Below are 15,851 nucleotides of genomic sequence, written 5' to 3' on the forward strand. Positions count from 1 at the left end.
CTTGGCGAACCACATAGAAATCAAACAGATCTTCTCCCCATATGCAAAAATATTACAAGTCCCAGATAACCCTTTTTAAGATGACAGGTCTGTGTGCCAAGGTTAAATTGCACTTAATTTGTTGTGTTCTGGAGATTCTTGAAGTAAAATCCGTTTTAACGATCCCAGAGTAATTATGTGGAACAAAAAGCAGAAAATGAGAGGTTCAGTGCCAGTGATTCAGCTGCTTTTGTGAGTTGTACTACCTTGTTTGTACATCTTTGAATTGTAACGAAGAGTGTACATGAGGCCAAATAATGTGTTCTGAGCATTTTATTTTCCTTCTTTTAAAGATGTTTGTAGTTGAGAGGATTGAAGGAATGAGCTGCAGTCTTCATGAGTTCAGTATTACTGGATCTACTTATGCTCCAGAGGGGCAAGTGTAAGTATATTTGTCAAACATTCAGCCTTTCTGTCGTCCTGATAAAAATACATTATAAATGTATTGTTTTTTTTAAAAGTTACTTGGAATGGTCTTCATATGGATATCGTAACTTTGTTGGACAAGCCTAAATTTCACAAAATAAAGCATTTTTCTGGTATTTCTTTTACATCATATATTCATTTGTGACTTAATTTTTCAAGTGGCGTTTTGAATTTTGACTGGCATTCCTTAATTGCTAAGCCTAGCCTCCAGTTGGATAAACACAGAGGAGGGCTGCGCTACTGGAGTAAATAAAGTCTTCAGAAATGACTTAAGTGCCTTAAGCAGAGAATCGGCCAATGTTTTTCTGATTACGCGCTGTTAAAGTCAAACACTAACTGCAGCGGTCCTGCTGCTGGTGGAACAGTGTCAGCTCTTATTCTTGTGTAGGCGCAGATCACAGAGTGACCTACGTTGAATCCAAGTGGATCCCAGTAGGTATTTGTTTTACACCTTCAAGTTCCTTGGGAACCTTTTTTCACCCAGACAACATATTTAAGCTTATTTGAATGCTTTTATTTTGTTGGAACAGCTTGAAGGATGATAATCCTGTGCAGTGTGGAGATTATGATGGTTTGGTGGAACTGGCTACAATCTGTGCTCTCTGTAATGACTCCTCTTTGGATTTTAATGAGGTAAGTACAAAGATATTATTTAAAAAAATCGTCATCTTCTGAAATGTCTATAATTTAATTGTAGTAAGGTACTGATTTATTGACAACACATTCATTTTGTAGTCCAAGGGAATATATGAAAAGGTGGGAGAAGCAACAGAGACCGCATTGACTTGTCTGGTGGAAAAAATGAATGTATTTAACACGGATTTAGCGAAGCTTTCGAAGGTGGAACGAGCAAATGCCTGCAATTCTGTGAGTATGCTTAAATATGTAAACCGGTCTTTCGAACTAGATGTGAACCTGTGCTTGGATGTTATTGCATTACATATTCAATGGTTTACTAATATATCCTGGATGTCCTAATAACCTCTTTCAAGATTAGTCAGTGAAAGCCAAATTCCAGCAATCAGGGCCTATGTCATAGTATATTGTTGCTATTCTGTTGAATATAATTGTTCACATGTTCAGTCAGTGTAAGGTTAGGTTCGCATTGCGTTGTATTTTTTTGACACATCAGTGGCTATGTCGGTTCTTCTGTCTAAAGACCAGAAAAACTGGATTCGGGCAGAACCGCTATCATGGCCTTTGACTTTAATGAAGCAGACAGTCACTTTCTGGTCTTTCTGACCTGTTTCAGTTGTCTGTCTTTTTGGGATGGCCACAAAAGCATTAATATACCACGCTTTTGTGCCTGCCTCCAAAATTGGAACTGGAGAGTCTTTATAGCGTACGTACAGTGGGCACACTGAGGATTCACCAGTCTTGGAGTGACTGCTGACATGTACCCTTAGGCTGAAACAACCCCTTTAAAGACTTCAGCTGGAAGCCTCGATGGAGCCACTTATGTGTTGCAACAACATGTGAAGGTGGTCTTGGAGGTCCTGGAATTGTATACTTTCCTGCTTTTATAAACAGGAACTAGCATACTATTTTCCAAACAGTAGTGCTTTTCCTAAAAGATTCCTAATGTCAGCTTGGGGTCTCTATAAGGCCAATTAGTAAGAGTCCATCTTGAATTATACTCCTACTTTCAGTTCTAGATTATTAAAAGATGACGCAATGTAATTGATGTGTAAACTTTATTTACACCATAAACAGTTCATTACAACAGTTCCATGGATTAATTGTGGATAAACTAAGAAGGTGAATAAGGTGTTTAGAAGAATCACTCTTTCATGTCTAACAGGTTATAAAGAAACTTATGAAGAAGGACTGTACTTTGGAGTTCTCTCGTGATCGCAAATCCATGTCAGTTTATTGCACGCCTGTTAATTCCAGTGGTGCAGCGTCTGGAAGCAAGATGTTTATAAAGGTAATGTAAGTAAGATTGTTATATTGCAATTTGTGTACAGATTTTTGAGAAATGTGGATGCTATGTTATATGGAATAGTTGTCCCATTAAAGCTTATGGACCTCATACAGGGTAATCCCTGCTCAGGGCCCTTCTCTATGAGCTTGTGCTGAAAGCTACTAACTGGCAGTGACTATTACTCTGCTATAGTACATGCACAATTATTAACCTAAATAATTACAGTTGAAATAAGCAGCTGACCGCCTTGGCAAAATCTAATTTTTTTTTTGGAGGCTTCTAGAAGTAGGACCACAGAAAACAATCATCTGATCACTGCAATAGCTCTTATATCAAAGGGGTTTCCATGATGAAATGAAATATAACACCTACCTATTAATGAGGATTTTGCTGTATTTTTACGGCATCTGTACACATTGGTGGCACGCAGGCTGTTCAGAACCATCAAGATAAATGTAAAGCATGATGATGACACCAGCATAAAAGTTGTGCCCATACCACTGCCTGCAAGTGGATGCTTATGATAACTCCAATTTCGGCCATTTATCCCTTAGGTGCTGCAGTCAGTGCTAACTTCAGCAGCCCCATAGTGTGATGTTAGTAAGTAATGGTAGGACGCTGATTAAATTTTGTTGGCATACCATAACTACCATAAATAGTTGACTTGTAGGCCATGACTGGCAAGAATGCTTTTGAAACAAGGTGTTGTAATGCAGCTATTAAAGCCGAAAGGGAATCCATCAGTAAGTTTGACCTCACTCCCTAAACCCTTTAAAATCATTATGTAAAAGTTTACTAGTGGAACATGTTAATGTTAAATAATACAGTAAGACAGCACACTCTTTTTAATGGAAATATGTACAGAATTTATACTTTAGTCCTACCCAATGCCATATGAATACAATTTTAAATCCCCAAATCAGGTTTGTACCTTTTGTCTTTTCTCCTTTCCAAATTTATAGACGTTAAACACGAAGATATATTTCTTTGCAAATGTAGTAATATATGGTAAAATGGCTTAATACAAAAAACAAAACCCTTATCATAGTAAGTAAATGGAAAAGCTAAAAAGTCATGGCTTTCTGAGGGTAGCATGGTCAAAGGGAACCTGTAATGTCCTCAGATGCTATTAACCTGAAGATATAGAGGAAATTTGCAGGTCAGTAACGTGCCAATGTTGTCCAGTCATCTTATTGAAAGCATGGCTATTGGGAGGAAATGAACCTTATTCTTCCTGAGTTGCGGGTTTCAGTTATAGAGGTGTGCTGGAGGAGTTTAAGTGCTCTCTCTGTACACAGTGTGTAGTGGCTAGAAGCACGCCGGGGCAATTTGATAGCACAAATACACTCTAGAAGGGCTGTCAATCAAAATACTGGGGTGGGCTTATAGCGAAGCAAGTGAAACCACTTCTGTACGGATCTATGACTGAAAGCCGGACGTTCCTGGTAGGAATTCCCTCCAGTAGCCGCACTTTCATGGCTTATGACAGGTCACTGACCCTTCAGTGACTGCCCCCTATTTTACATACTGCATAGAATATGGATTGAAAAAAAAAATCACATTCATCAGGCAGGTGCTGGCGGCGCCTGCACTGTAGCATTTTAGACATATAATTTTGTTGAGGAAAAAAATGTATCTTAATGAGAATGGCACTGGCGGACAAACCTGTGCAGCAGCGGAACTTGCTTGTTCCGATAGATGCTACTGAACAGATGCCAGCGCTATTTTGCTAGAGAAAAACAAAATTAGGCTCCATCAAAATAGCGGTGCCTGCGCAGTAGCATCTATCAGAATGATGCTACTGCTCAGACGCCACCAGTGCATCTTAATGGAGCCTAATTTTTTTTTTACTGTGGCAAAATGGCGACAATTGCTGCTATTGGACTGCAATAGATGCTACAGCATCGGTGCCTGCCTGATGAATGTTTTTTTTGTTGTTTGTTTGTTTTTCAAACCAAATTCTATGCACTATGTAAAATAGTGGGCAGTGACCTGTCATAAGCCATATAGATGATGATAATAATAACCATAATCTTTATTTATATAGCGCCAACATATTCCACAGCGCTTTACAGTTTAACAGTTTCAAACACAAGTCATAAGTAACAACGTTAACAATACAATAATTAAAGCACGATAAGACAACCCTGCTCGTGAGAGCTTACAATCTTACAATGAGGTGAGGGAGATACAAAGTACAGGAGCTTATTTACAACTAGCTGTTTCCAGCCAGCTAACGCTCGGCACGCTGATTGCTATCTAATTAACGCTGCTGGTGATTTAACTAAAGTAAATAATGACAACATTCAATAGCGCTTACGCAGGTGGTAAATTAACTTAAAATGAAGTTAATAACAATAATAATCATTAAAAATCTGAATAATACTAATGCATTTTATTCACAATGCAAAATCAAAAACAAACTGGATTCAGTAAGATGTGCGTTTTTTATTCATTCCAGCATCTAAACAAATTTCATAACGAAACATAAATTAAGTTAAAATTTCTCTGTAAATACAATTAAATGTATAGTGATTTTCAAATATCTTTTCTTGACTTCTACCAGGTACAATTATTAGGATTATGTGTTGTATTGTGGTGGGGGGCGGGATTATGTGTTGTAATGTGGTGGGGGCGAGATTATGGGTGGTGATGGGGTGGGATTATGGGTGGTGATGGGGTGGGGTGGCGGGATTTTGGTTGATGATGGGGTGGGGGGCGGGATTATGTGTGGTGATGGGGTGGGGGGCGGGATTGTGTGGTGATGGGGTGGGATTATGTGTGGGGCGGAGCTACTGTGCAGGGGCTGGAATTAGCAAGTGTGATGTGGGGGGTGCGAGATTGTGTGGTAACGTGGTGGGGGCAGGATTATCTGTGGTAATGTGGTGGGGGGCGGGATTATGGGTGGTGATGGGGTGGGGGACAGGATTATGGGGGGTGATGGGGTGGGGGGCGGTATTATGGGTGGTGATGGGGTGGGAGGGCGGGATTATGGGTGCTGATGGGGTGGAGGGCGGGATTATGGGTGGTGATGGGGTGGATTGCGGGATTATGGGTGGTGATGGGGTGGGGGCAGGATTATGTCTGGTGATGGGGTGGGGGGCGGGATTATGGGTGGTGATGGGGTGGGGGGGTATTATATGTGGTGCGGCGGAGCTACTGTGCAGGGGGCGGAATTAGCAAGTGTGATGTGGTGGGGGTGCGAGATTGTGTGGGAACGTGGGGGGGTTAGGATTATGGGTGGTGATGGGGTGGGGGCGGGATTATGGGTGGTGATGGGGTGGGGGCGGGATTATGGGTGGTGATGGGGTGGGGGCGGGATTATGGGTGGTGATGGGGTGGGGGGCGGGATTATGGGTGGTGATGGGGTGGGGGGCGGTATTATGGGTGGTGATGGGGTGGGAGGCAGAGCTACTGTGTAGGGGGTGGGATTAGCGAGTAATCACGATGCCTCTTACATTATATATGTATGTATGTGTATGTATATATAGATAGATAGATGTATATATAGATGATGATGTATTTACAATGATGGCCCAGCCATCTTCAGGGGGTGGGGGATAGATAGAGATAGTGAATTGGGCTACACACGCGCCCTTACACATAAAATGACTTTTATTAGGGAACGTGATAGGCCGCTCTGAACAAATGTTTTGAGGGCGCGCCTAAAATTATGCAAATTGTGAATGGTCCTAATTTCTTGGGGTATAGCATTCCAGAGCATTGGCGCAGAGAGGGAGAAGTCTTGGAGATGTAGAGATATAGATGAATACCTAAGAAGAGCACCACATGAAGACCCCCCCATAGGCCGCCCCGCACCACAAGCATATTATTAACTGAAAATACAGATTAACCCCTTCACCCTGAAGCCTGTTTTCGACTTCCTGACCAGGCCATTTTTTTCAATCCTGACCACTGTCACTTTGAGGTCATAACTCTGAAACGCTTCAACGGATCCTGGTGTTTCTGAGACTGTTTTCTCGTGACATATTGTACTTTATGATAGTGGTAAAATTTCATCGATTTGACTTGCGTTTATTTGTGAAAAATGGAAATTTGGCAAAAATTTTGAAAATTTTGCAATTTTTAAACTTTTAGTTTTTATGCCCTTAAATTAGAGAGTCATATCATACAAAATAGTTAATAAATAACATTTCCCACATGTCTACTTTACATCAGCACAATTTTGGAAACCTAATTTTTTTTGTTAGGAAGTTATAAGGGTTAAAAGTTGACCAGCGATTTCTCATTTTTACAACAAAATTTGCAAAACCATTTTTTTTTTTTTTAGGAACCACCTCACACTTGAAGTAACTTTGAGGGGTTTATATGACAGAAAATGCCCAAAAGTGACACCATTCTAAAAACTGCACCCCTCAAGGAACTCAAAACCACATTCAAAATGTTTATTAACCCTTCAGGTGCTTCACAGGAATTTTTGGGATGTTTAAAAACAATTGAACATTTAACTTTTTTTCACAAAATTTTTACTTCCGATCCAATTTGTTTTATTTTACCAAGGGTAACAGGACAAATTGGACCACAAAAGTTGTTGTGCAATTTGTCCTGAGTACGCTGATACCCTGTGTTTGGGCACATGGCAGAGCTCGAAAGAGAAGGAGCGCCGTTTGACTTTTCAATGCAAAATTGTCTGGAATTGAGATCGGACACCATGTCGTGTTTGGAGAGCCCCTGATGTGCCTAAACAGTGGAAACCCCCCACAAGTGACACCATTTTGGAAAGTAGACCCCCTAAGGAACGAATCTAGATGTGTGGTGAGCACTTTGAACCCCCAATTGTTTCACTAAAGTTTAGAATGTAGGGCCGTGAAAATTAAAAATATTTTTTTTTCCACAAAATGATTTTTTGCCCGCAATTTTTTATTTTCCCAAGGGTAATAGGACAAATTGTACCCCAAAAGTTGTTGTCCAATTGGTTCTGAGTACGCTGATACCCCATATGTGGGGGGGAACCACGGTTTGGGCGCACGGCAGGGCTCGGAAGGGAAGGAGCGCCGTTTGGAATGCAAACTTAGATGGATTGGTCTGCAGGCGTCAGGTTGCATTTGCAGAGCCCCTGATGTACCTAAACAGTAGAAACCCCCCACAAGTGACCCCATATTGGAAACTAGACCCCCCAAGGAACTTATCTAGATGTGTTGTGAGAAATTTCAACCCCCAAGTGTTTTACTACAGTTTATAACACAGAGCCGTGAAAATAAAAAATCCTTTTTTGTTCCCACAAAAATTATTTTAATGTATTTCTATGCAGCCGCACGCTCTGGTCCCGAGTGCCGGCGGCAGTGCGGGACTTGATGCGAGAGACTCGTGCGAGTTTCTCACATTGAACTCACAAGTGTGACCCCGACCTTAAGGCCCCTTCACATTAAGCGACGCTGCAGCGATACCGACAACGATCCGGATCGCTGCAGCGTCGCTGTTTGGTCGCTGGAGAGCTGTCACACAGACCGCTCTCCAGCGACCAACGATGCCGGTAACCAGGGTAAACATCGGGTAACTAAGCGCAGGGCCGCGCTTAGTAACCCGATGTTTACCCTGGTTACCATCCTAAAAGTAAAAAAAACAAACAGTACATACTTACCTACCGCTGTCTGTCCCCGGCGCTCTGCTTCTCTGCACTCCTCCTGTACTGTCTGTGTGAGCACAGCGGCCGGAAAGCAAAGCGGTGACGTCACCGCTCTGCTTTCCGGCTGACCGACGCTCACAGCCAGTGCAGGAGGAGAGCAGAGCACAGCGCCGGGGACAGACAGCGGTAGGTAAGTATGTACTGTTTGTTTTTTTTACTTTTAGGATGGTAACCAAGGTAAACATCGGGTTACTAAGCGCGGCCCTGCGCTTAGTTACCCGATGTTTACCATGGTTACCAGTGAAGACATCGCTGGATCGGTGTCACACACGCCGATCCAGCGATGTCCACGGGAGATCCAGCGACGAAATAAAGTTCTGGACTTTCCTCAGCGACCAACGATCTCCCAGCAGGGGCCTGATCGTTGGTCGCTGTCACACATAACGATTTCATTAACGATATCGTTGCTACGTCACAAAATGCAACGATATCGTTAACAATATCGTTATGTGTGAAGGTACCTTTAGGCAGAGTGTAGCAGCTCTTGTAAAGTTGTCTTTCACACAAGATAATAATCTATGAGGCAAAGACAGGATAAGTTATTGTGCATCTCAGGGCAGTGCAACATTTCACCCATGAACTGCAGGTCCAGCTTTAACGAAGTACTACAGCTTTTGGAATCTACAAAACGGGGTTTTCTGATAAAAACCATTACAGGAAGCTTAAATGTACATCCCAAGAATGTAAAAAAAAAAACCATACAAGCGACTACTCATATTTTAATGTAGCAAGGGGGTATCTTTTGTTTGCTTTAAAAATGAGTGGTGTTGTACGGCATGTATAGTGGTATTCTACTACCACCTAGTGTACAGTTTGCTACTGCTACTGTAGTTTATCCATGGTTGCTACTAGATTATTCTGTAGAGTAATTGTTATAAATCTAGTAATCCAGCAAGTATTGCTTTGGTTATGCAGAAATAAGTATATGGTGATTGTGACTTTCTGTGCATTTCTTGCAAGACTTTCCTTTAGCTACTTGAAATTCAATGCTAAATAGGATTGTAGGATTGAGAGTAAAAAGACTTTTATAGGATATATTATCAGTTCTAATGAAAAAAAAATCAGACAAATTATGAAAAAAAACCTCAATACACTGGGTTAGTTTTTTTTTTCTTTTTTATTTGTTCTTTGTACATCTTGCTAAAAAAAAAAGTTTTTATTTTAGGGTGCTCCTGAAAGTGTAATAGAACGCTGTAATTTTGTTCGTGTGGGTTCTACAAAGATTCCTTTGACTCCATCTGCCAGAGAGAGAATCATGTCCAAGATTCGAGACTGGGGTACTGGTATGGATACACTTCGTTGTCTTGCTCTGGCTACACGGGATCTGCCACCAAAAATGGAAGACATGCAATTAGATGATTCGAACAAGTTTATCAATTACGAGGTAAGCGTTTCTGAATATCTTTGTATAATAAAAGTATTAATGGTTTAATTGTACTAAGCCTGTTGTATTTCATCTTAGACAAATTTGACGTTTGTTGGGTGTGTGGGCATGCTTGATCCGCCTCGTAAAGAAGTAACTACCTCAATTCAGATGTGCAAAAAAGCTGGCATTAAAGTGATAATGATAACTGGGGACAACAAAGGCACAGCAGTGGCTATTTGCCGAAAAATTGGAATTTTCTCCAACTCTGAGGACATAGCAGACAAGGCTTATACTGGCCGGGAGTTTGATGACCTCCCATTAGAGAAACAGCGGGATGCATGCCGCAACGCTCGGTGCTTCGCCCGTGTGGAACCAGCACACAAGTCCAAAATTGTAGAATATTTGCAGTCCTTTAATGAAATCACTGCTATGGTAAGAAATCCATCAGAAAACCATTATAGAATGAACTAAAAATGTCAGATGTTGCTATTGATATATTTTTATTTCCTTTGTCTTGTTAGACTGGTGATGGAGTAAATGATGCTCCTGCTCTTAAAAAAGCTGAGATAGGCATTGCTATGGGCTCTGGCACCGCAGTCGCAAAATCAGCTGCAGAGATGGTTCTCTCTGATGACAACTTCTCTACCATAGTGTCTGCTGTTGAAGAAGGGAGAGCAATTTATAATAACATGAAGCAGTTTATTCGTTATCTTATCTCTTCTAATGTTGGTGAAGTAGTCTGGTAAGATATTGCTGATATATTCCGTTTGTCCACAAGATAATGCAGAAGGGTTTTCTACCGATATTTCTGGTTTCAATCTGTATTTATGTATTAAGGATATGTGCGCACATTGAGTATCTGGATGCAGAAATTTCTGCACCATTTCTGTATCTCTTGGCAGGAAAAATGCAGCGTACAATACATGTGTTTTCGATGCATTTTTGCATGTTTTTTTTTTCACTTGCATTTTTCAAGCATTTTTAGACCTCAATGAATGCTATTAGATATAGATAGATATCCAGCAGATATATAATTGTGCAACCCCCCCCAAACCTATTATAAAAAATTGCACCCTTCAGTGCCTTGCATGTGGAGCTTAATGTACTGCTTTCTATGCAGCTATTAAATAAATGAAGAAAACAATGTGGGTTCCCCTTCAATTTTTTATTTTTTTTTGTAACCACTAAAGGTAAAGCTGAAAGCTGATATCATCAGGCTGGGAAGGTCTATGGTTATTGGGCTCTTCCAATCCTATAAATACCTGTCCACTGCTGCCCTAGACGTTGAGCATCACGTTAAATGCTTAAATTCTGTTGCTTCTCCTGGGCTCTTCCTGGTGCTTTGGCCTTGTGCTTGGGGTTGATGTCAGTTGTGAAGTGTTCGAAAATACAGCTGACAACAAGCCCTATTGTTGGGGGGGATGTCTAATAGACACATCATTTCCATTACTAACACAGTAATAAAAAGGAAAAACACACAAAAAGTACTTTATTGAAATAAACACTCCTCTACACTTTACCTTATTCACCAGTTTATTAACAAATAAATTCCCAGGTCTGACATAGTTCACCAAATCTGACGTAGTTCACGTCTCCATGTTGTTTTTTTTCCAATTACCTTCTTAAAAAACTGTACAATAAACCCCACATGAAAGGCACATAACCGGTGCACGCTTATAATATGTTCATTATATATCTGCGATAGAGGTGATGGTCAAAACTTTTTTTGTGCAAATTTTTAGGTCTCATCCCTGGGAATAATTCTCTTTGGTGTGATTGTAACATACACATAATTTCGTAACATTGCAACCTTGTTTAATGGTGGCTCAATCAACACAAAACTAACAATTATTTGTAATAAATGGGTTACATCAAAGTAAATGTATAATTTTACAGTAGTGTCACAGTTTCACTTTTTTTTAATAAAACGCGCTTTGTGGTTCAGGATAGTGATGGCGATGCTTCTCCACACACTGGAGAATAAATTGTTTCTGGTCTTCTTGAGTGCTCAGTGACTAATTGAATGTACTCATGAGTGCAATGGAGCGTTCAGCGGCGTCATTCACGATTTTCAATCTGACAACGTTTGAGGATGCATCGAAGTCACTTGCTTTAGTGTGCTAAAGACCAGGATCTTGATGAAGAACCTTTTGGTTTTTCAAGTGCAGCTGACTTTTTTCTTTTTTGTTGTTGTTGGACGACATGAAGTGATAAAGGTGCTTGTGAGTGTGACACAAACAAGGTCTTCGGCAAGCTGCACAAGAGTTGAGCAGACATCGTTGCCTTCCTTCTCATTCTTTTCTGTGACTGGAACCTCACTGTCCAAAATATCCAGACCCACCATAAGCTCACTGAGGTTCCACAGGTGTTTTTATTTCTGCCTCCACAACAGGCGTATTGATTCCTTTGTATGCTGTGAGTTCTTGCAGTAATGTCAAGTCGTTTTGAGGCGATGTGGCTGGGATCTGAAAAAGGTACTAAGCCTTCAAGTATAAATGGACAGTAAAAGTGCCAAATTATCAGAGATTTTCTAACTCTGTCAAAGTTAACTGAAATTGGTGATGAAACGTGAAGATCTTCATAGCGTGTGTCACTTTAGCCATCCATTGGGCCCGATGGTAGGCGCTTGGAGTATTGATGTGGACATCTGGGTTTGCCGATGAACCAAGGAATAGGAGTGCCAGTGTTTATCAATTCCTTGAAATCATCTCTTGGATGGCATTGTGCAAGCTGGTTTGTGCAAAATTCAAATAGACACCCCTTAAGTGGACCTAGCTAAGTTGAAACTGTCATCTTCCATTCCAGCTGAAAACTGTTTTATCCAGTTGATTCCAGGTAGCCGAAAATCTCTCGAACAACTTTATATTTGGACCTGTTGATGCTGGCCACAATTTATCAAACACGCTTGCAATAAATAGCTTCTGATGCAAGAAGACGCATGCACCAGCTTTTGTTCCAGTGTTACTACTGGTCGTGTCAAATGACATGAACTTCACTTTATCGAAGAGCTGCCAATCCTGCTGAACCTCGAATACAGCCTTAGCTTGTGCTGCTCCTGTGCTGTTAGGTATATCTGGGATCCACAAGAACTTCAGTTCCTCCTCCGGACACTAGTACTGCCAGTTGCTCAGCAGTTTTATTGGGGTCTGGCTTGGAAACCTTTTCCTGTCCCAGTGTACAATCAGTGGACCACTGCTATCGAAGTAAGCTTTGGAAATTAAAACCTGGCCAACACCTGCTGATTTGACGGCAGCTTAGAACCAGTAATACTGCCTGATGTCCCTCCTAGTAACCACATTCATCTAACGCTGTAATTTGAAGACGCCATTTTTTTCAGACAACCGTGATTAAACCTGTGGGAGGCCTAAATGGCAAACTTGAAACCAAATTTCATTAAAGTTTGATGCGTCACTGCTAGGGATGAGCGAATCCCTGAGTGTTCGGCTGTCCAGTTTCTCCTTCGCCTTATGACTGAGGGAGGGGCTACAGCTGCCAAGTTGGTGGGAAAAACAAGATAATCTTGTAGTTATGCTACCTTTTCATGGTTAACTAAAATGAAATAAATGCTGTTGCAAAGCAAGCTTTTGAGATTTCTTATAGGTCTCTTCCTCAGAAATTTAATTTAAGAAACCTCATAATCCAAAATTCAATGCCCTCGAATACACCAAGAGAAACTTATCCTTGCAATGTGAGGAGATGCAAAACCTGTACTCATGTAGAGGCCAAAGACATACAGAATACAGATTCCCAACACGCAGCAGGACTATAAGATTCACAGGACATTCACATTTTCTTGTTCCAATGTGGTGTACTTAATTCTGTGCACCACATGTCCTATTGGGGGACTCTATGTGGGCGAAACGGGACAGAAACTGAGAGCCAAGATTTGAGGTATCATCATACGATTACAGATATAAAAAAAAAATTACTGGTGGCCAAACATTTCTGTGGTCCAGGACACAACATAAACAATATGAAAGTTGTCATATTAAAAGGTAACTTTAAAAAACAAAACATTGAAGGTTTGGGAATACAAACTTATTACAGTCTGATTCCCTCCACACAGGACGAAATCTGTCAGGAGGGTTTATGACTCACTACAGAATCTGGGGAATCTGCTCCAGAGACAGTGAGGACACCAGGTCTCTTATCTTAGGCTACTTTCACACTAGTCCGTCGGTACAGGCCATCGCAAACCGTCGGCCCGACGTACCGACGGACAGTGTGATTGATTAGCACAACGTGGGCAGCGGATGCAGTTTTACAACGCATCCGCTGCCCATTGTGAGTTCCAGGGAGGAGGGGGCAGAGTTTCGGCCGCGCATGCGCGGTAAAAATAGCGGACCCGACGCACACAAAAAACGTTACATTGAATGTTTTTTTTCTCGCGGCCGCCAAAAACACGATGCATCCGTCGCACGACGGATGCAACGTGTGGTAATACGTTGCAATGCGTTGCTAATGCAAGTCTATGGAGAAAAAACGACGCATTGCGACGTCTGTCACACGACGCTAGTGTGAAAGTAGCCTTACTTGGATATTGGGACTATAAAGCTTTCACACCATTTATCTAATCCAATTAAGGATTCATTCTCTGAGCTGTTTGCTTATTTAAATGTCTATTTATTATGCCACACCTCTGTTTGGTGTTTTTTTGGGGTTTTTTTGGAGGGGGAGGGTTCTCCAGAAACTTTGTTATACTGTGAGGAAGAGACCTATAATAAGTCTGAAAATAAGTTGGAAAATGTTTTATTTTTGTTACCAATTAAAGGGTATCATGACTACAAGATGATCTTATTTGTCCTACTGAGAGCAATATTTTTTCAACTGGATAACACTGTATCAAATCCTTTATTTCTTTTAAGATCGTTGTGTAACAGGGAGTGAGACTTTGAATAAAACGATTTTTTTTTCCATAGAACGCATTGTCACCCTAGGATAGATATGTATCTATCTCTATTTATTATGTATGTATATATATTATTTATGTATTTACAGTGGCATGTAAAAGGTTGGGCACCCCTGCTCAAACTTTGTTATTGTCATCAGTTAAGCAAGTTGACGATGAAATGTTCTCTAAAAGGCCTACAGTTAGACACATTTTCTTTTGTATTTTAGGCAAAAAAATAAATGTCATCTTTTATATTTTAACAATTACAAAAAGGAAAATGGGCTGATGCAAAAGTTTGGGCACCCTGCATGGTTAGTACCTAGTAGCACCCCCTTTTGCAAGTATCACAGCTTGCAAAACGCTTTTTGTAGAAAGCCAAGGGTCTTTTAATTCTTGTTTAAGGGGTACGGTAAATTCTTCCAGTTCTGTGAGATTCCTGGGTCATCTTGCATTTTGAGGTCTAGCCACAGATTTTCGATGATCAGATGAGGGGACTGTGAGGGCCAATGTAAAATCTTTAGCTTGAGCTTTTTGAGGTAGTCTATTGTGGATTTTGATGTGTGTTTAGGATCATTATTTATTTGTAGAAGACATCCTTTTTTCAACTTTTTTGGTGTTATGTTTGCATCAATAATTTGTTGACATATCATTGAATCCTTTCTTCCCTCTACCTGTGAAATGTTCTCCTTGCCATTGGCTGCAACACAACCTCAATACATGATTGATCAACCCCAATGCTTAAAGGGAACCTGTCACCCCATCAGGCGTTTGTAACTAAAAGAGCCACCTTGTGTAGCACTAATGCTGGATTCTGACAAGGTGGCTCTTTTAGTTATGATGCTTGCACACGCTCAAATAAACATTTATAATATGTGCCCCCTCATACCCTGAAATCATCAGGGAGGCGGGTCTTTCCTTCCTAATCAGACGCAGCACAGCCGTCACTCCAGGCCTGTGCGCGCCGTGTTTCTAAAATTCATCAGGCTTGTTTAGATGTTCTTTTTGTATACTTCTGACACTGGATTTTATAAGGATGCAGGAGAGGCTTTCCTCGGATGACTCTTTCATGAAAGCCATTTTTGTGCAGGTGTCTCTGGAGTTGTGGTACATTGTCCTACTGTTCAGATCGGCTAAATCTTTTGGAAGTCAAGTAGGGGTTCTGATTTAACTCTCTTGCAATCCGACAAGCATCTCTCACTGAAATTTTGCTTGGTCTTCCAGACCTTATCCTGACATCCACTGTTCCTCTTAACTACAATTTCTTAATTACATTTCGAGCTGAGGAAAGCGCAATTTGAAAATGCTTTGTCATCTTCTTATAACCTTCTCCTGCTTTGTGGGCCTCCACCATTTTCAGAGTGCTAGGCAGCTACTTATAAGAACCCATGGCTGCTGTTTTTGTTCAAAGGTTAGAGTAGGTTGGATTTTCATAAAGCTGGGAGATTTGAGATTTGCATCAACTGGTCTTTCCTAACGATGGTGGTGAACAAGCCATAACCCGAACAGACTAATTAACTTTGACTAAGGTTTCAGACCTTATCTGAGCACACAAATCTCC

At 40.9% G+C, this 15,851-nt stretch overlaps 1 protein-coding gene across 1 annotated transcript in view; it reads left to right on the plus strand.

Moving 5' to 3' along the window:
* LOC138670279 (sarcoplasmic/endoplasmic reticulum calcium ATPase 3) overlaps positions 1–15,851 on the plus strand; it is a 319,975-nt gene that overhangs the window by 241,688 nt on the left and 62,436 nt on the right. The window contains exons 9-15 of the mRNA XM_069757474.1: positions 333–421; positions 996–1,098; positions 1,201–1,332; positions 2,267–2,392; positions 9,202–9,420; positions 9,499–9,834; positions 9,924–10,144. Of these exons, the coding sequence (XP_069613575.1) occupies positions 333–421; positions 996–1,098; positions 1,201–1,332; positions 2,267–2,392; positions 9,202–9,420; positions 9,499–9,834; positions 9,924–10,144 (1,226 nt within the window). The remainder of the gene's footprint in view (positions 1–332; positions 422–995; positions 1,099–1,200; positions 1,333–2,266; positions 2,393–9,201; positions 9,421–9,498; positions 9,835–9,923; positions 10,145–15,851) is intronic.

Source organism: Ranitomeya imitator, chromosome 3, assembly GCF_032444005.1.
Source record: "Ranitomeya imitator isolate aRanImi1 chromosome 3, aRanImi1.pri, whole genome shotgun sequence".
NCBI classification, from domain to species: Eukaryota; Metazoa; Chordata; class Amphibia; order Anura; family Dendrobatidae; genus Ranitomeya; species Ranitomeya imitator.